Source organism: Astatotilapia calliptera, chromosome 5, assembly GCF_964374335.1.
Source record: "Astatotilapia calliptera chromosome 5, fAstCal68.1, whole genome shotgun sequence".
NCBI classification, from domain to species: domain Eukaryota; kingdom Metazoa; phylum Chordata; class Actinopteri; order Cichliformes; family Cichlidae; genus Astatotilapia; species Astatotilapia calliptera.
This window is the reverse complement of record NC_137426.1, coordinates 30,237,389-30,259,457: the sequence shown is the minus strand read 5'-3', so window position 1 is coordinate 30,259,457 and position 22,069 is coordinate 30,237,389. Positions and strand designations below refer to the sequence as shown.

Here is a 22,069-nt window from a genome sequence, read left to right as displayed (position 1 = left end):
TTTTGCCATTTGATGACGTGCGATGTTGCAAGAGCACTGACACAAACAGTAGCCTGTCAAAAATAAAAAGTTAAAACACAGAGCCATAATCAGCTCACATATAAAGAGTCCACGGGGAAATGAATTCTGTGTCAGTGATGAAGGAGGGAAGGGGAGCGGGGAGAGAAAGAGAGGGCACTGCCATTCTGTCAGTTAAAATCAGGAGCTGTTTCACTTTTCTTTCCCCTCCTCTGCCTCTTCTCTCTGTCTTCTCTCTCTCGCTCCCCTCGCCTTGATGTGCTGTAAACAGGCTAAAAAGGGCCCAGCTGTGTGGAGTTATTGTTGGTGTCAGTAGGAAGTGCTGATAGCTTTTGCAGCTGAACAAAAGCTGGATGAGGGGAGTGGAGGGGCGCTCCAGACACTGTGGCTCCAGCCTAGATTCTCTCCCACAATCCCTGCACCGCACTCCCATTGTTCTGCCCACCCGGCCTTCCCTCCACCCTGTCAGCTGCGACCTAGGACAGAGGGCAAGAAAAAAAAAAAGGGAAAAGAAAAGACAAGAAAGTAAAGAAGAAAAAAGTTTTTACAGGCTACTGCAACAGCTAGAAGAAACAGCCGGTGGTAGTTAAGTTTGTTATACTGGCGTTATCTCTGGTATGGCACAACATCTGTGCAGATATAAGCAGCGGCTATAAATGGCATTTATATTAAAATGTGAAGAGAGCAAGCTATTTATAATTTCTTCCTCCTGCAAAAGGAATGATGCAAAGCTAAGAGTTCAGTCAGTCAGCGCAAATATCAAAATATACATTATTATTTTTATGCATATGCATTAAAACAACAATTACTGCAATTGCAAACATGGGCAGTGAAAGTTGTTGTTAGAAATATATTGCACGGTATTATACAGATACTTGTGCAACTTTACTGCTTACTGTTCACTTTATTCGTGCATTACATTAATGCGTTAGCTAGTTTTAATACCCATGCACAGCACTTTCTCTTAAGTTTTTCTTTTTCTTTTTTTACATATTCTACACATTCCTGCACTGGACTGTAAAACTTTTCACAAAGGGAAACCATTTATATAATGTTTTCATTATGCATCTGTTTCTACTCCTACATATTTCTTGCAGTACTTGCTTTTACTTTCTGTTTCACGGGGATTGTTATGCAAATACCAAGGCAAATTATTTCCACTTTAAAACTTAGTTGAAAAAAAACTGGTTTGGATTGTTTCAGAACTTTACCTGACGTGCTCAGTTTTCACACCAGCTAAACTTAAAACTTTATGCCTCATGTATTAAACACTGTATAAAACGTATTATTCCATTAATAAATCAACAGTAAGATATTATGTAACAATATGACGCTTAGAGCGGCCATTCTATTTGCTTAATGGCACAAATTTCCCTTTATCAGCTTTTTTTATTTCAGATTTTCTGCATTATTTGCACGACAATAGCAGACAGGGAAAAGAAATGCGTTTGATGCATGATGCATTCATACCGGTTCTCACTAACACGGTGGTCACCGGAATTCCTGCACATGTAATAAAATGCATGCATTTTTTTAAAATAGTAACGTAGTGAATGTCGGTCGTTTCAAGGAATGCTACAGCTAGTTTGTGTCCTAACTCCTTTGTAGCTCCGGCTGACAGCAGCTGCTCTGCAGGTGCGCGGGGCGGTAATCTCATCCCGCTGCTTTAAGGTGATAAATGAACGACAAAAGCTCCGGAGCCGGTTTGTTCTCAGGGATCCGCGCGCCACGCAGGTGAATGGAGGAGTGCCGGAGTGCGCGCTCTCTTGTTTAACGTCTCCATGGAGACCGCCCGAGCGGCGCCAGGCTGACAGGCGTCAAGGCTCGGATGAATGGGTGACGTCACCGCAGTGGCGCCTGCCAGTCTGCTCGGGCTTGTTTGGACAATCTGGGGGGAAGATTCGGAACAGAGCGATGCGATCTGAGTGCGCGCGCGCACACACACCCAGATACACGCACACAAGGCTGAGCGCACACTGCAGAAACATGTGAAGGAATCCGTGAAGCCGATGCTCACACTGGTCTTCCTTCAACGCTGAGAGCCTGGAAAAAGAGACCGTGCTCGTCCAAAGAAGTGCCGTTTGTGAGTATAAAGAAAGCTTTGAGTGAAGAGAGCGAGGATTTTAGGAGCGTGTTTTTCCCCAAATCGGTCAACACTGTGACATCGAATAGTAATAAGCAAATGATCGAGAAAATTGAATAAACCGCTTAACTGTTCAGACGCTGCATTCCACGCAAATCACGTAAATCTAAAAGAAAAAATGAAACCCTAATACACTTTTAGAAAAGGTTACTCCTTCCCAGAACTCCTTCCCAAATAAGTTCTTTAAACTTTTACTGTACTATTGTCATCCACATCTGCAGTGGCATCAACAATTGTGAAAAGGCACTGTGGTAGCCCAATTATCATTAGCCATTCATTCCATTCATCCCGTCCCACACGCATTCTCACAGCGCATACCCAACCATTCACCACCCTTTGACTGTCCCCAGGCAATCTACACCTGCAGAGTCCCCAAGCCGTGGACAGCTGGATTCCCACATATTACCCATAAAAGACACACATTTGTTTCCATTTGTAACGCCATCCCTCAAACAGATTGTAAATCCCGATAACCAGCCGAGCGCTGTCACTGGCTGAGAGAGAAGTTTTGAACCGCCCCCATCAATACAAACGCAGCTGTCCCATTGGCCGTCCTCCTTCAAACCGGACGATTCGGCTCCGCCCCTGGCGTCTACTTTCTTATAAGGCCGGGGAGGTTTGCCCATGTGGATGTTGCGAACTGTCAACATTGCGTTGCTATCAGTCCTGAAAAAGGAGACCAACCCAATAACTCTTCTTTCTCTTCATTTTTGGAAGCTACACTAATCAAGATGAAGGTTGTCGGATCTACCTGTGCCCTGAAGAGCAAAGGCGAGGACGTGGTGCGCTGCCTGTCCGATCAGAGTCTGACCATCTCCAAGTGCAAGATCCCGCTGCTGGACGAGCAGATGAGCGTATTCCTCCAGGACATGAACAGCTGCTACAGCAAACTGAAGGAGCTCGTGCCCACTCTGCCCACAAACAAGAAGGCTAGCAAAGTGGAGATCTTGCAGCACGTCATTGACTACATCTGGGACCTGCAGGTCGAACTGGACGAGCCGGAGAAGAGCCGCCAGCACACCGTCAGCAGCGTGCCCCGCACGCCGCTTACCACCCTGAACGCGGAGCTCGCCAGCATCTCAGTGGAGGTAAATTTCTCGCCACTCATACTGAATGAATCAGGGAATGGGCAATAGTCCAAACAGAGCTGCATGCATTCAGATAAAAACATGTATATAAGTGTCGGTGCGCGTGCGTAAAGTTTGCAAGCCCGTGCGTAAAAACTCAATTTGCGCATGGATAACAACTCGTGTGCTTTGCTAAAAAAATATATATTTATGTATATATACCTGCGTTGTACTAATCAACCTACTTTCTTCTTCCAGCAGAACGGATGCTCAGATGACAGGATCATGTGTCGTTAAGAGCTCTTGGAGCATCGCCCCATCACATCACATCAACCACAGCGAGGGGATGAACAAGGCTACTTAATGTGACTTCTCGAACCGCATCAAGAATTACAACCGTGAACTGTGTATGGACGTTTCGTACTCCCAGTGTTAGATAACAAGTTGTGTGGACATTCTGCGGCGACGAGCCTCTCTTTTGTCGCTTAACGGTTCTCGATTTATAAGAGGGTCACGGGACGAGAGGAAGATGAACAGAGAGTGTCCAGATATAGACTGGGTTAGCCAGGGGACCAAGAGAAGTTCAGCGCAACCGGCATCGCCCGTTGCTTGCAGAGTTTCTAAAGAAAGCTAACGTTTCTGTTACTGCTCTTTGTATTTTGTGTAAACCATGTAGAGGATTCAACATTTTTTGTAAAAGATTTAAAAAGAAAAAAAAGTTAATTTCTCAGATTCCTGAGCGACAAACTGTATTGTATATTACAATGCCACAATATGTGAAGATATTGTTTTCTTACAATGTACATTATTTGGTGTTTTTATTAAAACAAGATCATTATTTTTGAACAAGATCCCTCTGTGTCACTGTGTCTGTGTGCGGGAGTGAGAAGGTATCTGACTCACGTGCTATACCTGGGGAGGTTTCGTTGCTGGGAGCTGTAACTGTGAAAAATAACACTGCATGGTGATTACGCTATGATGACCTTTAAAGCCTTATTAGGATTCCAATAAATCACACAAGTACACTCATATATTCTTATTTAGGAGAGCGTAAACTATTTGTCACAGAAAAGTGCTACACCTACTTTCAAGTAAAGTTAAAAACCAAAGCTGGTGGTAAACCTACTGGTTCACAGCCAGTTTAATTGGTAATTTGACTCACTAAAAGCCATTAAAGTATCACATTACAAGAGGAAGTCACACGTTAAATCTACACATTTAAATATCCTTACAGATACGGTCTTGACATAAACTTTAAATTAAAACCACGCATTAGTGACACATGTTCTGTCGAAGGTTTTCATTTATTCCCCCAACATCTGTCGAATTCTGTGGCAAAGATAAGCCCATTGATCAGCAAATAAAATCAAATAAAAACAAAAGGCTTTTCTTCACTACATAAAACATCCATTTAAATATGGTGTTTCAATATGTTCTCGTGTAAATCAGCAGTCGAAAAAATAAAAATCTGCCGGCACCGAAGGAGTTAAATGGCTTTGGCGAGGCGATTCGTTATAAGATTTATTCTGTCTCCCTGGTGCAATGTTTTTCCCATTTCCCTGCGGTGCGATGCGCACAGCTGCAGCCCCGGCGTGGCCAGTGTGTGATTGTGTTTGTGTGATAGCTTTGTGCCAAGGGCAGGGGAGGGCGGCGGGGCCCAGACTGAGCGGCGCCTCGGCACACCTGGGGAAGTTCAGGTTAAATAGCTCCACATTCCTCAACACACAGCTGATTGAAACATTAACAAACAGTAATCCACAGGCCAGGCCGCAGATGGGCCGGGAAACACGCCAACACCGAGAGAGAGAGAGAGAGAGAGAGAGAGGGAGAGACAGAGAGTTTGTCGGATAGAGATTCCCACAGTACAGTCGTATGCCATAAGTTTGCTATATATACTTAAAAGAGGAAAGAAAACAAGGGGGGAAAACAACTACACTGTTTTAGTTCTAGGAGAAGCTTCCACGAGTGGACTTATTTAACACTTTTTTCATCATTTATGATATTACTGAGCAGTTAAACTGTTAAACATATGTAACATTATCTCTGGGCCGGGCAGCCTCTATAAGAAGTTTGTACTTTTTTTTTAAATTACAGTTAAATCCAGTCGGGACTGTGTCGAGGATTTTGGCCTCAGTCTTAATAACAATGATCATTTTAATCCCAGAGTCAATAAACATAAATCATCATCAAACCCCTGCCTCCAACTCCCCCACTCTATTGTCCTCTGGCGAGCATGAAAAACATTGCAAGTCTTGATTATCCGCTGTGTACGTGTGTCAAGGATGATAGAGGAAGACAACAGCGCCATCGTGTGGCAATCTTAACACATATCACATTTACACAGTATGGCGTGTTTTTAGAGACGAAGGAGCTTACTGTACTGCGATAAATGAACTTTACTCGATTGTTGCCCTTTTCCATTATACCTTTGCTTTTGACTTACTGCTCAACTGATTCCACACCTGTGATCTTTAATTGAAAACATGTAAACATGACTAATTATAGAATCAAAAACAAAGGATCACCAAGTCTTGCAAGAATCAGTAATAAAATATAAGGATGCAGATCAGAACTACTCACTCTTACTTTGTTTATGAACATATTACAGTGCATTAGCAGAAATGAAACGTTTTGCTCAGTTACTGCAGATAAGGCGAAATTACAGGCCGTTTTCCACTTACACTCCAGTTACTGGTTTCTTTTCAGTAATACTTTAAATATAGCAGTATTTTCCTGTGGCTTAGTGTCTTAATGTTTCAGTTGTGGACAAGATGATAACAATTTAACCAAAGAGTCATCTCCCATCTAAACCTCCCAGGTGTTTTGATTCAAAAACAACTTTTAGACCCAAAGAAAAAGCAGGCATTTCATTTCTACATATATATATATATACAGTGGGGCAAAAAATTATTTAGTCAGCCACCGATTGTGCAAGTTCCCCCACTTAAAATGATGACAGAAGTCAGTAATTTGCACCAGAGGTACACTTCAACTGTGAGAGACAGAATGTGAAAAAAAAATCCATGAATTCACATGGTAGGATTTGTAAAGAATTTATTCGTAAATCAGGGTGGAAAATAAGTATTTGGTCACCTCAAACAAGGAAGATCTCTGGCTCTCACAGACCTGTAACGTCTTCTGTAAGAAGCTTTTCTGTCCCCCACTCGTTACCTGTATGAATGGCACCTGTTTGAACTCATCATCTGTATAAAAGACACCTGTCCACAGCCTCAAACAGTCAGACTCCAAACTCCGCCATGGCAAAGACCAAAGAGCTTTCGAAGGACACCAGGAAAAGTATTGTAGACCTGCACCAGACTGGGAAGAGTGAATCTACAATAGGCAAGCAGCTTGGTGTGAAAAAATCAACTGTGGGAGCAATCATCAGAAAATGGAAGACATACAAGACCACTGATAATCTCCCTCGATCTGGGGCTCCACGCAAGATCTCATCCCGTGGGGTCAAAATGATCATGAGAACGGTGAGCAAAGATCCCAGAACCACACGGGGGGACCTGGTGAATGACCTGCAGAGAGCTGGGACCAAAGTAACAAAGGTCACCATCAGTAACACACTACAACGGCAGGGAATCAAATCCCGCAGTGCCAGACGTGTTCCGCTGCTGAAGCCAGTGCACGTCCAGGCCCGTCTGAAGTTTGCCAGAGAGCACATGGATGATACAGCAGAGGATTGGGAGAATGTCATGTGGTCAGATGAAACCAAAGTAGAACTTTTTGGTATAAACTCAACTCGTCGTGTTTGGAGGAAGAAGAATACTGAGTTGCATCCCAAGAACACCATACCTACTGTGAAGCATGGGGGTGGAAACATCATGCTATGGGGCTGTTTTTCTGCCAAGGGGACAGGACGACTGATCCGTGTTAAGGACAGAATGAATGGGGCCATGTATCGTGAGATTTTGAGCCAAAACATCCTTCCATCAGTGAGAACTTTGAAGATGAAACGAGGCTGGGTCTTCCAACATGACAATGATCCAAAACACACCGCCCGGGCAACAAAGGAGTGGCTCCGTAAGAAGCATTTGAAAGTCCTGGAGTGGCCTAGCCAGTCTCCAGACCTCAACCCCATAGAAAATCTGTGGCGGGAGTTGAAAGTCCGTGTTGCTCGGCGACAGCCCCAAAACATCACTGCTCTCGAGAAGATCTGCATGGAGGAATGGGCCAAAATACCAGCTACTGTGTGTGCAAACCTGGTAAAGACCTATAGTAAACGTTTGACCTCTGTTATTGCCAACAAAGGTTATGTTACAAAGTATTGAGTTGTATTTTTGTTATTGACCAAATACTTATTTTCCACCCTGATTTACGAATAAATTCTTTACAAATCCTACCATGTGGATCCATGGATTTTTTTTTTTCACATTCTGTCTCTCACAGTTGAAGTGTACCTCTGGTGCAAATTACTGACCTCTGTCATCATTTTAGGTGGGGGAACTTGCACAATCGGTGGCTGACTAAATACTTTTTTGCCCCTGTGTGTGTGTGTGTGTGTGTGTGTGTGTGTGTATAAATATAAAGGCATGTGCACACTTTACAAACTCCGTATGCACTTCTGCAGCAGAGCTTTGTTGTTTCTTCTTGTCAGACTGATCAGTGTCAATCATTTGTGTACTTATTTTACTTTCTTTGTTTGGATTTTGATTTCAGATTAGTTTTGACCCCATTAACTCCTTTCTTTGGTCACATTTCTCTTTGTTTTGTCGAGTTACACATGATTGTACTTATTTACACCCTTTGATAAACAAAATTTAATTTAACTTGCTGTAACAAAGGAACTTTGGGATGCATTATTTTAAACAGCAGAATTCAGCGAGCAAAGCAGGGAGTGCGATTTCATATGTAAATATCACTCTGTTTCCACACTTCCTGTCCGGTCAGAAGTACTTGACAAAGTTGTGATGACCTACTCGACCATCCAGAGATCGATCAGCTCCTTCAACCAAAACCATTCTCTTTTACACCAAAGCATTTCACAGAAACTACAAACTGATACTTTGTTATAAACATTAAGTATTTTTGCTTTATGCAGATTGCACATTAATAACTGAATGTTGATAAATTTGCAAAGAGTCAGTCTATACGAGTCACGAGTTTAACATTTTGCGTTAGAACTATGTTAAACTGCATCGTTCTTTTAAAAAGATTGATTTTCTTTACAGAAGCCCTCTCAGTGTAAAATATTTTGCTGTGCAATGCAATACTTATTCAGGAATCCATTTACTTTCATTGTCTCATTTCTAAAATATGGTATTGTTTTGTAATTGGAAGTTTTCTTTTATCATTATTGTTCTTCTTTATGTCACATAGCTTAAGTATTTAAGAAAGAAAATAAGCCCACAAACTTTATTTCTTTATGCCCTGAAAGTGGAAACCGTTTCCAGGTTGACTAGAGTGTGATACTGAAAATACAAGAAAAGCCTAACAGAACACCAAATCCTTCACGTCTTATTTTCAGTAACTTGACAGCAGAAGCGCCCCTCCTCCTCGCATCCATTTTGTACGATCAAACTAATCATTCTGACAACGCAGCGCACCCGCTGATATTTACTGACGTGTAGAGAACTGCACACAGGCATCACAGCTTATGAACAGTAAATAATTGGAGAGCCAGAGCCAGGAGTGTTTAAATAGAAATTTGTATTTTATATCAATATCAACATCAGAGAAAAAAAAAAAAAAAAAATCTGTAATATACATCCTGTAAAATAACAGCTTATCTTACCTCCAAAGAAAGAAAAACAAACCAAATGATCTCCTGCCTCTTTTTTGCACTTCATTCAAACTTCAAGATATTTTTTTATTTTTTTATTTCTTTTTCTCCTGAAGTAACAAAGTCTGGACATAAGATGAAGTTGTTTCCTGAAAAATAGATGAGATATTGATATGTCTTAAAGTGGATGTTTTTTTTTGTTTTGTTTTTTTCTACATCACAACAAAACATGCGTGTTTTTTTTTTTTCCAGTCCTCTCCCCACTGCACCTCACTTTCCCACTGTGGAACAATCCATCTCATGTCCATAACCACCCAAAGCTTTTACAGATCCAATGATATGTACCCATTTACCATCAGAATAATATAACACAATGTAAAAAATGTACACCAGAAACCTCAGAAACTATACATGTGGAAAAACATCTTTGGATTGCGCATGTTGAAAAGGTAGATTCAGCAAGCTGATAACAGTCGAAACAGAACATCGTGTGAATAATAATAATAATAATAAAAAATAAAAAAAAAGCTGGACTGACAGAGCTGCTGCTGCTCCTGGGAGGGGGGAACACTGCTGATGACGTCAAAGCTCAAACCTTCAACGCATCAGATACTCGTCGCAAGTTAAAAAGTGCCTAAAAAACGTAATACATAACCTTATTGTTTTGTTTCCAAAATTAAAAAGCATTCTGTAAATGAAAACAAAAAAACAAAAAAAAGGAAATCAGATCAGCATTGACCTATGGGACACAAAAATACAACCAGGTCTCATACTTTGTGCAAGAACGGGCCTTTAAAAAGCATGTTTGATAATATATTGTAGAATATTTACAATTCATATTCACAGAGAACATTTGAGACATCTAATACTGCAGTACCATTTGTTTGCTTATAACAGGGATTATGATGCTCAGGTACAGTCTAAAGCATAAAGGCAAGAGTTATTGCTCCAATCTGCATAACATAGTAAACTGTGTGCTTATAGCTTCCAATGACTTTAGAATGAGGCGCATCCAAAGGATAAGGAAGAAAAAAAACAAAACATTGTTGTGAAGGCATTGAATCTCTAGTAAGGCTGTAATGAAGAAATATTGCATCAATCTCTCACCCCCCGAAACAGAAGCCTTGTGGTAAAGTGCAGCCACAGCCAGTTGTACCGTAGTCCTGTTCTGCAGTCTGGCTGTGACGCTGAATACTGCCTGACAGCTTCAGGTCACACACAAACGCACGTGCAAACACACAGCCGTATCGGATTTCTGTATACATGTGTGCGGATGAAACCTAGCACAAATCATTTGTCCTTTCAGCCCACACCCTCTAGGGCGAGCAGCATGTTGTGCTGAGTTCTTTGTGTCAAAATTTATGCTGGGGGAACTCTACTGTGTGTGTGGTGAATATGTGTGTGCGTCTGCGTCCAGTTCCTCTCCTTGTTCAGCTAAATCTGCCACAGCTGAAAGGTCCAGATTCTGTCATGAGCCACAGGTCCTCAGCAATACTTCTGCAAAAAACACACAAAGCAGACAGACAGTTACAAACGGAAATCCTCCGAGCAGCAGCTGAAACACATGTAAGACCCTAAAATTATCCACCTGGTCAGGTCCCATTGGCATTCGGCCCATCCCCATGGAGTTCATTCCCATTTGACCCTGCATCTGTCCTGGCATTTGAGCCATCTGTCCTGCACCAGCCCCGCTGACCGGCCCGGGTCCCCCCATAGAGTTGTTAATCATCATGGGTCCAAACTGGCCCTGATTGCCCTGCTGGGGGAACTGTTGAGGATAGGACCTAGACAAGGAGAAAAATGAAAAGTAAATTACCTCTGTAACTTGATTTTGAGAAGTGCTTAGGAACGTTTCTGTTAAGTAACACTTAAACAACTGATGACTAAAGGAAGCATGATGCAGCATACATGTTACGTGGCATTCCACCCTGCGGCCATCCTTTCAAGTCTCCAGATGGGTACGAGTGCCCTCCCTGTGGATTTCCCTGCATTCCTGGCATCATTGCATTCTGTGGTGGGCCTCCCATTCTTCCTGGCATTATATTTCCTGGTGGGCTGCAACCTGGAGTCATGAAGGCTGGGTCCCCCTGCTGGTTCATCCCTGCAAATAGTGCAACAGTTGTTGAGTGTGAAACTTCAGGAGGATATGACAAAGGATACTGACAGCTGGCTCTATCTCAGCCAACTCACCGTAGTTGCCTCCATAGTTGAAAGCCTGCTGTCCAGGCTGGTTCATGGGGGGGGGGCCCATTGGATTATCCATGCCTGTTGGTGCTGTGACATTAGGAGGAGGGCTGAAGGTACCTGCTGCCCCCTGACCTTGCTGCTGCTGCTGCATCATCATCATCATCCGCTGCCTTCTTAACTGCAACTCTCTGCGCTGAGCTAACACCTGGGCACTCAGGAAACCCGGCTGCAGAGAACAACAATGCTCAGTGTTAAATAGGTAAGTTGGAGCTTTGCTGCCGTGTCGAGTGAACGCACGCTACATTACAGATGAAGTACTGTCTACATACCTGTCCACCCATGCCAGGTTGCATGCCTGTGCGTATGACAGGGTTTCCTCCAGGGGTACTTTCCATCTTTACAGCTTGTCGTGCCTGGTTCATAAACTGCCGGGTGAGATGAGATAAATACACCTTGTTATTTCTTTATACTATTTCTTCACATCCATATTTAACAAACATACAAGAAGACAGATTTCAAAGAAACGAGTTGGAAGCCTGGAAGACTACCTTTAAAAAAGTGTGTCATAGAGAGATTACCTGTTGTCCTTGTAGTCTCTGCTGTAGTTGAAGTCTCAGAGGCTTGTTGGCAGTCATCATGCGAGGTCTTGGCATGTTTGCGCGGGGGTTGCCTATACCCCCCATGCCAGGAAAACCCCCTGGCTGCCCCATCTGATTCATCATGGGACTGAAGGTTCCAGGAGACTGGCCTTGCATTGCATTGCCACCATATCCAGGCTGCATGCCCATCGAGGGGGGGCCTGGGTAGCCTTGGCCATACATGGGTTTTTGGTCCATGCCTAAGGAGGTATCAGGCCCTGGGAATGGCCCCGATGGTGGTGGGCATGGACCCTGGCTTTGATCTTGGCTGTGCTGAAGGCCATCAGGTCCCTGGGCCTGGCGTACAGAGATGTTGGTTTGTTAGTGGACTAAACTTTACTAGAATTCCTGTGCATGTTAAGCCAAAAGTGGTTCTAACAATGGCACTAGTGAAGTTATGACTTAAGTGTGTCTCCTACCTGGCCTACGATTTCAGGGATGCCTAGAGCTCGGTCTATCTCCTGAAGAGTACTGACATCAGCAGCCTTGAGCAGAGAGTCCAACTGGTCTACAAGTTCATCACTTGGCCCTTCACTATTGGGCAGAGGCCCCAACAGTTCTTCCAGGGGGTGTGCAAATGGGTCCCTAAACACCAAACCAAAAAAACCATAACGAACAAGTTTTCAAAATGTCACCTTCAGAGTCTAATAATGTTAGCTGCTGAGTTCAGCTCGACATCTAATACAAGAGAAAATAAATGTGGGATTGGTGCTGAAGGTTCACCTGTTTATGTTATTCTGTGGTCTCTCCATTCCCATGGCAGAGTCAGGCCAGGAGGGCGACTGAGGTGGGGGACCGTGTCCAGAAAAAGGTCTCATGCCTACATTAGCATCACTGTTACCTAGAGACATGATAGAAATGCATGTATGGTTCACAATGCACTTAACAGAAAGCTTTTAAATAGTCATGTTAGTATGTTGCACACAAATTAAGGGCATTTTCTTTTTAGGTTCAGTCTACAACAGAGACATGTGACATACCCATATCCATGAGCTGCTGCTGCAGCATAGATCTGGTGTTTCCCGGTGCACTGATGGAGCGGTTTATTAAGGGTCCTCCCAGTGGACCAGAGCGACCCATGCCAGGGTGTCCTGGTCCAGCTACAGGGCTGCCGCTGGATCTCTGCATCCCCCATTCCCCTGGCCCTGCCATGGGAGGGCGCTGAGGAATACCCATGCCTCTGCCCATGCCTCCTGAATAACAGGAAAATATACAGAGTGTTTCATTACTGGGTGTTGTCAGTCAAGGGAGTAGCTTCTGTGTGCTAAAGGTGGTGGCTGTAACTAAAAATGTTAAAGTAAGTAGAACTCAAAAAAAATTTCTCATGCAGTTTATTCTGTTGAACAGGTATAAAGAGAAAACTTGGAGATATTAGATATTTTAGGAAGTAAGTGCTTAAGTTACTTGTAGGATTGCCTCTTGGTGGACACACACTCATGCCTGCAGGATAGCCATTAGGCACAGCTCCTCGGATTGGAACGTCCATGTTCTCTTGTTTGACCACTGTGGAAGAGGAAATATTTCTTCTTGTAGCCAGACTGCCTCCCATTCCTCCCTCTCCACTCATGGGTTTGGAATCCAAGGACAAGGCTCTTTGATAGGCAACACGCGGACTTGGAAGAATGGGGGCTCTCTCTCCATCTGAAACAAATACAAAACCAGGTTTAAGGTCCCTTCACACTCTTCTGTGTATTACTGCTCAGCACTTGAGTCAAATCACATGATGCACTTGATTATACTGACTGACGTACCATGTAAACTGTCTGGAATATTTCCCTGTTTGTTTCCAGTTTCCTTCCCAGCTCTGGGATCTGAGTCAGGGAAGAAGCCGGGGTTGTTCCTGGGAACACCTAGAATGGTCTCCAGGGTCTGAACCATGAAAAAAAAAAACAAAAAAACAAAAACAAAACAAAACAGGAAGGATCAGAAACGATGTCTGAGAAGATGATGTATTTGAGAACATGCATGCAAGAGAGATTTTGAGCCTACCTCATCAGCTGGCTCTAACTTGACCTTGCTTTCTATGCTATGGTGATCAGAGCTGGTGACCCCTGGCCCCTGAGCACCTTTCCCATCCAGATCCTTTGGTTTTATCTCCCCCACTTCTTTAGAGTCATCCTTATTGAGGAGGTAGTGAAGGAGGGCATTGGGCTTCTCCTTCTTAGGGCTCTGCTGCTCCTGCTTTGATTCTGACCCCCTAACCACTCCACTGGTGGCAGGCCCTGGCTCTGGTGCCCCAGAATCCAAGCTGCTTTTTCCTGTGGCCTCAGCTGTGATGCGAGCCACTTCATCAGGAGTATTCCCATTCTGCAGGAGCTTGTGGAGAATCTTGTGTTTTTCCTGCAGTGACTGGTTATTTACATTTCCTGTGCTACCAGAGGAGGAAACAGCAGCATGATTGCCGCTTGTAGAGGATGACACTCCCGTAGAGGAGGAGGGACTGGTGACACCAGCTGTTGCATCTTTACTCTCAGGTGTGGAGCTGGGCCCGGAGCTTGCTGTGTGGAGCTCATCTGTAGGAGAGGTGAGGAGCTGCAAAAGCTTCTGGTGGCACTTTGTGTCGGGAACCCGTCTGTTGGTTTCTCCCACACCCAGACTTGCCTCTCTGCTGGCCTGACTGTCTGGCTTGTCAGGAGGGCCCTCACTGGTGGGGGTGTGTGGGTGCTGCTGAGATTGCTGCTCTCCACCAGTCCCCAGTGAGCTTCCTGGGCTCCTGGAGTCCGAGTAGGCTGGGAGGGAAGTTTTACAGGGTCCCCCTGCTGCTTGATTGGTAGAGTTGATGCTTGGGGAGCTGTCGGGCTTGTGAGGAGGAGGAGAAGTGAGTGGGGAAGGCATTGGATTGCCCACTCCCTCACTAATGGCTTGAAGGGCATTCAATGAGTTGCTGGAGAAGGTGGTAGCTCCTCCTCCACCTCCTGAGTTACCGGCATGAGTGGAGCTCATGGGAGAGTTCATACCTACAAAGGACACAACCAGAGTAAATCTACTGAACACACACCAAATAAAAAAGAAAGTTTTAACTATTTATAACTAAAGTACAGTTAACAAGCCGATTTCTTCTTTCCTTGCCCTATATGAAAAACGAAGTAAACCTAAAAACCGAAGCAAGTGAGGCCTACAGTTCATGGTGTGTTGCTTTTTGCAATCTTTTAGCCTGTTTCACTTTGTTAGGCACATTCTATATAAGCAACTTCTTGACTCAACAGGTCTGGCAGTAATCAGGCCTGGGTGTGGCTGGTGAAACTGAACACAGCTTTCCAAAAAATGTGGTTTATCGCCGTTAATTCATGATTTATGGAGAATATTACTTTTCACATGGGGCTAGGAAGGGTTGGGTCAATTTTACTGAATTTTAATGAATGAAATCATTATTTAAAAACTGCATTTTGTATTTAGTGTTGTTATCCTTGTCTGATTTTTCAATTTTACTTTTAAATAATTAATTTAAAACATGCAAGTGTGAGAAATATACAAAAAACAAAACAACAACAACAAAAATATTTTTTCATACCACTATATTCAATTTTGTTTTAAATTCGGCCGTTTCAGAATAGTTGGCTCATACCTCCGGGAGAGAAGGGGCTACCTCGGACTCTGGGGGAACCCACGACGTTGTGCGGAGGACAATTTATCCCTGGACTGGCTTGGGGAGGGCTTGTCATTCCCATCCCATACCCTGCACCTGCAGGTCCACCTCCAGGTCCATGGAACGGGGCCATCTGCTGATGCTGGTGCTGCTGTTGTTGCTGCTGATGCATACCATGATGGCCCATCTGATTCATGGACCCCATTTGGTTCATTGAGTTCATGGGGGAATTTATTGGATGTATGGAGTTCATCTGATTCATATGACCCATGTTGTTCATCTGATGCATGGAATTGATTTGATGCATAGAATGATGCATGGGACTCATTTGATTCATCGGATTCATCCGGTTGCCCCCAGCGTACGGCGGCACTCCTCTTTGTGGCACGTTGCCCTGCTCAGTCATACCGTAGCCCCTGTTCATGGCCATCCCACCTCCTGGACCCATGTTCATCTGTTGGTTGGGGTTGTTCATACCCATGGTCTGAGGCCTCATGCCACCACCACGGTTCCCCCGATAACCATTATGCTCCCTACAAAAATACAAATGAAAACAGAACAACGATTAAGCTGTAGAAAGGAATGAAACATGATGAAATCATATTGTTCATTAGACAATTTGCACCTTTGCAGCAGGTGTGTGGAGAGGAAAGAGTGTGGTTCATTTGTGCTGGGATTCCTGCAGAGGTCACTTCTTGTTTGAGCTGTGACAGGGGTTCCATCTGAGAGTGAGAACCGGTAAAGAGGTGTCTCCGCATGGCCATTATGGAAAGCTGGAGCAAGAAAAAAGAAGAGAGAAAATAATGTCACTCCTCCAAAATAGCTGACAAAAAAAACTAAACATACTACGAATATTAAAACATCCATAGGTAATAAACCAGCTGCCATACAGTCCCCTCTTCAGCAAGACCTTTAATATTATAAAGTCAGCATAGAGATCATTCACTGTTTACTATAACCAAGGCACCCTGCATGGTCAATAACTATACACCCCAGAAAGTTTAGCTACATAGCTCATGTCTTTTGCTAGAGTAAGATTGTTATTAGTGTTGTTACCCTCTTATGTATGTACAAGGAGCCTTAACCTACAAAACAAAGATTGTAATAAGATGACATGCCTAAGAGCAACCAAACAAAAGATGTTACTGCACACATATATAGTAATGGAGAATCAGAAATGCATACCATCTTGGTAGTGGCGTTTGAAGGACCACGGCTGTCCCTCACTTCGATGGATGAACATCTGCAAGCAGCGTCTAACCAGGTCTTCCCACCCTGGGCGCATGGTCGTGTGAAGAGAGTTCTGCTGTTCAATTTCAATCAGTTTACCTATAACAGAAAATCCCAAGTGAGCTGGTGGTGTTGAGGAGAAAGAAGCTTTCGGTTTAGTCCATGTGTATATAATACAGACATTTCTAAATAACACTGCCTAACTGTTCATATTTGTGACATGGGTGGATTTATTCTGTAGCACCACCTACATAATTTATAATATTCATTAAATTTAAAATAATTGTGTTATGCACAGCTGCTGTGCTTAACAAAACACGGACACTGTATTGTACAGCTAAACAGCCAGTCACAATGAACTCATTGCATTGTCCATGTAAACTCGTTAGACATTTGGATATGGTCAAAACAACTTGCTGAAGTTCAAACCAAGCATCAGAATGGAGAAGAAAGGTCGATTGAGTGACTCTGAATGCAACATGGTTGTGGGTGCTAGATGGCCTGGTCTGAGTAATTTAGAAACTGATGTTTTACTGGGATTTTCCCACACAACTATCTCTAGAGTTTACAGAGAATGGCCTGAAATAGTCTATCCTTTTATGACCACAGCGTACCCGTATTCTGATGGCTGCTTCCAGCATGTGCCATGTCACAAAGTTCAAATCATCCCAAAGTGGTTTCTTGAACATGACAAGAAGGTCACTGTACTCATATGACCTTCACAGTCCCCAGATCTCAGCCCAACGGAGCATCTTTGGGATGTGGTGAAACAGGAGAGTCACAACATTGATGTGCAGCTGACACATCTGCAGCAACTGTTTGTTGCTATCAAATCCAAGGAAATCCAAATCCATGGATGTTTCTAGCACCGTAAAGCTTGAACTGACCAATTCTTCACGTGCCTTATATTGCCAGAAATCATGAAAGAATAGTGCATGACACACACACACAAAAACTTTTGTAATTCCTGTTTGCTGTAGAGCTTCAATATACTTCTATTTAAAAAAAATGAAACAACACAAAAGCAACAAAAAAACAGAACCCAAACCAAAAAACATTAAATAAGATGTCATCAGATCACAATCACTTTGATGTCAACTAACTGAAGCAGTAGAGTGTGTGTCTGTTTTACGGCTGTGACAGTCTCCTGTTGACTAAATCTGTCCACAGACAGACATATTCAGAGATTGTGGTAATTCCTGCTGCAGTCTGGGTCTCCAAAGCCAAATTTAGCCAAAATTACACTCGCACAGAGACAGACTCACTATGTGAAAAACAATAACAACTATGCTTTATTTTTAGCTACACACAAGCTTTGCGAGTATACCGTGCGTGACTGCAATGCTATTGCACAAACAAGAGCTGCAAAAGTGTCCGAGCGGGCTTTGTGTTACGTCTTGCTCCAGTATGTGTTCCACGATGACACACAGACAAACACAGAGAAACTCACAGTATGAAAAATAATATAAGCCTTGTCGCTGTAGCTGGTTAAAATGCATTTTTCCCCCAAATGTACTTAATTTTTATTATTATTATTTTTTAAATTCTCAGGTGTCTCCATTACATGTCATACAGCAAACACTTACCAGACAGTTCATGACGAGTGCTAAACCTCTCTGTCCGCTCTACTGCAGTGATGCGTCGTGCCACACATATCATACATGACTGCAAATCTGAGGAAAGAGACAGCGCCATGTTAAATCCTCATGTAACTACAGTGGAGGCAGAACGGGACAGTTACTATTTTGTTTATGGATACAGAACTATTTGGAATATTTAAGAGGAAGCCAAATAAGGCAAAAGGTAATGAAAGTACATCTGGTTTTAAACCACAAATTTTAAACATAAAAGTATGGTACGAATGAGTATAAACATAAGGATGTTAAAGATGGTGCAGAAAGCTGCATGTGGTCAGAAGGGAAAAAGAATAACCCACACAAACTTGACATGTCTGGCAGTAGACAGATGGAAAGATACCGATGGTTACACCCTTGTGCAATAAGACACAATAAGAGAGCTGATCAAATAGTTTCACTAACTCATCTACACAATGCAATTTGTAGAGAGTATAGGAGCTGTGGCAATTGTTTGGCTTGAAATAACAACTGTACTCTTCAAATTTCGACTTTTTACCAAAATGATAATTCGAGTATAAGCTCGAAATTTTGACTTTAGTCTAAAAATGGACACTAATTATTATTTATTTTCTTAATGTGGCTCTAACACTAAAAAAAACAAAACAAGCTTATAAACAATGACTTGCCATCTCCCTCCTCCATCATGGCCCGGGGCTGAGTGAGAGCAAAACACTGCATAGTCTCATAGCGTTGGCCTCCCGCTCTTTCTTCTGGCAGTCCATGAGTCTGACTGTGAACATAGCTGACCAGCATGCGACAGTTGAACGTGTGGCTCTTCTGACGAGGTGCCTCTCCACCCCACGATGCTCCATTGGGTGCTGTGATGCAAAAAAAAAAGAAAAAAAAAAAAAGATGCAGACTCTTTAACCACGTGTGCAAGTGATCCACCATTTATGTGTGTGTTGTTATGTTTTATGCATCTTAAATGTGTTTGCACAAACATAATAAACACTCGTGTCTCACCATTAGACTTGGGGAGATTCTTGTGAAACTCCTCTCGGTCCTCGTCATGGATGATATTGTACACGCTGGTGTTGATCAGCTCCTCCTGCTTGTACTGCAGGTACTGGGTCACATTGTCCGATACAAATACAATGCTGCCCTCCCGGTTAACCACAAAGAGAAAGCCGTCCAAGGCCTAAAAGAGCAAGGGCAGAAGAAAGGAGAGCCAAATGGAGTGAAGGCCCGTCAATGCAAATAGCATTAGTTTTTTTTTTTTAATTATTACTGCTTTGTCCGTCTAAAAAGAAACCAGCTGAGACATTTTTATCAGCTACATGTCAGCAATGTCACCAAAACACAGATCCAACATATGGAGGGGGAGCTAATTGGTGTTACTCTTTTGCCCCCGAGTGATTGTCCCCAAACTGACCTGTAGGAGCAGTGGCCCCAGATGGTCCTTGTCAATGACCCCTTGACCAGTGGAGGAAACATCCGCCTTCTGAACATCGTCATCACTGCAAGAACTCTTTCCTGAAAACAAATGAGGCACACTGCACTGTTGGTAACGATAATAATGATAATAATGTTACAGTTCTGTTGAAAATAACTTCCACTGTGTAAATCAACAAGATTAGTTTGAATTCTTGGGACAACTTGGTGCATGACCTGTATATTTTCCCCAACTTTTACTTTGTTTTTGTACATAATACTGAGGCATAATCTAAAATTACAAAAGACAAAACAACAACAACAACAACAAAACAAACCCCAACTTAAAACATATCAGTCTGTATAATTACCCACAGTATAATAAATATGTTTTCTGGCCACCAGATGGCAGCACAAGTCATGACTGCATGGTTGGCATGCCTTTCTATTTTTAAAATCAGCATGTGTCTGAGGCTTTGTTAGATACCACTCTATATAGCTGGGTCACTTGGAACACAAGCAAGATGTGAAACTGTATGCCACTGGATTTAATGCTATTTCAAACTTTCAGTAGCTGTACAAGAAGAGATGAGACAGCAGTTGCTGACCTAAATGAAAAAGAAAACATAACAAAACAAGGAAACTGACCCTAAAGACGAAGACATGTAAACAAGGGTTGGGGTGGGGAAAGGTGTGTTAAATAAACAACAGTCAGAAAAGAGAAGAAAAACGGAGAGGCCCCTCCATCATTCTTATCCTGTATCTATGGTAACCTGGCTGCACAACGCCAGGACCCACAGTAGCCAGCTGTGACCCTCTGGGTACATTCCAATATGATTGCTCGCTTTCTTCTTTACCCACTTATCCTAACAGATGTAATCGCAACCAGGCTAAAAACATTTGGAGGAAGTTATTCACTTCTGTGTATTTAATTGTGTAAAATCTGCAAAAATGGTTAAAAAAAAAAAAAAGCTTTGAGATAGGAGTGGCTCTCTATAAGGTCTGATTTCTGAGTCTCCAGTAGCATTAGTCTCCCAGAGAGAAACAGGGTTTGGCACTAACAGATACACACTGTCACTTACAGCCTTGAGCCATGACCACCAAGGATTGGTCTCAATTACTGGTGCTCATTTACCCCCAGCGATACAAACAGCCAAACTGGCTGTCAGTCTGAAGTGGCCTGGCCATGAACCAAACACACTACTTTATCACTGGCATCATCTGTCCTGCAGCAGCGTACTTGACAATCCTTACTTTCTCCACGGTTTACTTTCCATACACAAATTCAAAAATAAAATGATCCTTTGTTTTAATCACAAAGATGTAATCTGAACATGGAGGTGGTACCTTGCTCCTTGATTTGTCTGATCTGCCTCACTGTCTCCTTCAGGATGGCACATTTGTCAGGCTTGACGTTGAAGCTGTCAATGTTGGAGAGGTTGGCAGAGATGAGCTCAGCCAGCTCCTCTATGTACTTGCTCTCCTGTTCCCTCCGACGCTTGTCACACCTGCTGAGGCACCAAAGGGATTAGATATGTTGCCATGACAACCTCACCTCCCCATGCCCCATCCGTATGCAGGCCATACGGCCATACAGGGCTCAGATGCTTCAGATATTCAGTTAGCAGCAACATATGCTTGAACCAGGGATGTGGTCAGGAGGAAGACAGCGACATCACACACACTCATGCATCATGCTGGCATTTAAATAAAAACAGCGACGGACAAAGTGGACTGATGCATTAAATATACTCAGCACAAGTTAGAGCACTTACCCTAAGCTTGGAGTGTCACAGGTGGACAGTTTACGCTTACGGTCGGAGCACAGGGGATCCAACGAGTTGTCTCCGACGCCACTCATCTTCAGCACACATCAGCACCTGAAAGCGCAAATCGGTGCATTGCATATATACATTACGTGGTATGATCAGACAGAATGACCTGAGAGTGGTATGTGTTGCAATCTAAAAGACCATTAAAATGTTTTTTTGTGTTTTTTTGCAAAGTCCACTCAGAAGTGAGTGCAGATGAAGAGACTTCTGGGGGAACAGAAGAATTTAGATCAGTATAGATTTATAAGGGCAGACTATCCAGTTATCTGAGCAGCCTTGGTTTCTGCACTGTGTTTGATGGGAGTGAAATCTCATCTGTTCCACTGCAAGGAGCAACTGATGATGATGTAGTGATTTGGAGCCTCAGGGGAGATGGGTCATCCCGCGTTCAGCCAGCCTGCCCGCTAGAATGATACCCTTCTGCTAGCAGCGGCAACACAAGTATACTATACAAACCATTTCCAGTGCACTTGCATGCTCAGGCATGTCGGGGCACAGTGTTTAAGAGTGCTAGAAGCTACTGTCCCAGAAAGGCGCATATTCACCAGCTCGTCTATTTGTTTAACTGCCTGGGGCTGCACAAGCCAAAAAAAGAAAAAAGAAAAATATTGCACACTGTTCAGGCTTGT

The 22,069-nt window shown here is 43.2% G+C and overlaps 2 protein-coding genes across 5 annotated transcripts in view; one reads left to right on the top strand and one right to left on the bottom strand.

Annotated features, from left to right (window-relative positions):
- Positions 1-2,589: 2,589 nt before the first annotated feature.
- Positions 2,590-4,079, top strand: id1 (inhibitor of DNA binding 1, HLH protein). 2 transcript variants are annotated; one of them, XM_026168767.2, is made up of 2 exons: positions 2,590-3,249; positions 3,490-4,079. In XM_026168767.2, the coding sequence occupies exons 1-2, from the start codon at positions 2,893-2,895 to the stop codon at positions 3,523-3,525; spliced, it is 393 nt and encodes a 130-aa protein (XP_026024552.2). In that variant the 5' UTR covers positions 2,590-2,892; the 3' UTR covers positions 3,526-4,079. The 2 variants fall into 2 exon arrangements, with proteins under 2 accessions (XP_026024552.2, XP_080157547.1); XM_080301421.1 differs by having other exon boundaries at positions 2,726-3,249; positions 3,487-4,079.
- Positions 4,080-9,759: 5,680 nt separating this feature from the next.
- Positions 9,760-22,069, bottom strand: part of ncoa3 (nuclear receptor coactivator 3) — a 34,889-nt gene continuing 22,579 nt past the window's right edge. For all 3 annotated transcript variants that reach the window (XM_080301411.1, XM_080301412.1, XM_080301413.1), the window contains exons 3-23: positions 21,384-21,488; positions 20,956-21,116; positions 19,610-19,710; positions 19,201-19,375; positions 18,864-19,055; positions 18,187-18,273; positions 16,556-16,699; positions 15,996-16,143; positions 15,350-15,903; positions 13,774-14,741; positions 13,536-13,653; positions 13,189-13,425; positions 12,765-12,977; positions 12,508-12,625; positions 12,204-12,369; positions 11,725-12,081; positions 11,476-11,571; positions 11,150-11,372; positions 10,868-11,060; positions 10,548-10,743; positions 9,760-10,456 (exon numbers count right to left, since the gene is read on the bottom strand). In XM_080301411.1, coding sequence (XP_080157537.1) covers positions 10,445-10,456; positions 10,548-10,743; positions 10,868-11,060; positions 11,150-11,372; positions 11,476-11,571; positions 11,725-12,081; positions 12,204-12,369; positions 12,508-12,625; positions 12,765-12,977; positions 13,189-13,425; positions 13,536-13,653; positions 13,774-14,741; positions 15,350-15,903; positions 15,996-16,143; positions 16,556-16,699; positions 18,187-18,273; positions 18,864-19,055; positions 19,201-19,375; positions 19,610-19,710; positions 20,956-21,116; positions 21,384-21,469 — 4,545 coding nt within the window. In that variant the 5' untranslated portion in view covers positions 21,470-21,488 and the 3' untranslated portion in view covers positions 9,760-10,444. The remainder of the gene's footprint in view (positions 10,457-10,547; positions 10,744-10,867; positions 11,061-11,149; positions 11,373-11,475; positions 11,572-11,724; positions 12,082-12,203; positions 12,370-12,507; positions 12,626-12,764; positions 12,978-13,188; positions 13,426-13,535; positions 13,654-13,773; positions 14,742-15,349; positions 15,904-15,995; positions 16,144-16,555; positions 16,700-18,186; positions 18,274-18,863; positions 19,056-19,200; positions 19,376-19,609; positions 19,711-20,955; positions 21,117-21,383; positions 21,489-22,069) is intronic.

Bases quoted from the DNA above. Each gene is read 5' to 3' on its own strand.
- id1 (XM_080301421.1), top strand. From the start codon at position 2,893: ATGAAGGTTGTCGGATCTACCTGTGCCCTGAAGAGCAAAGGCGAGGAC. The intron at 3,250-3,486 runs GTAAATTTCTCG...TTCTTCTTCCAG, and splicing joins TCGCCAGCATCTCAGTGGAG to CAGAACGGATGCTCAGATGA.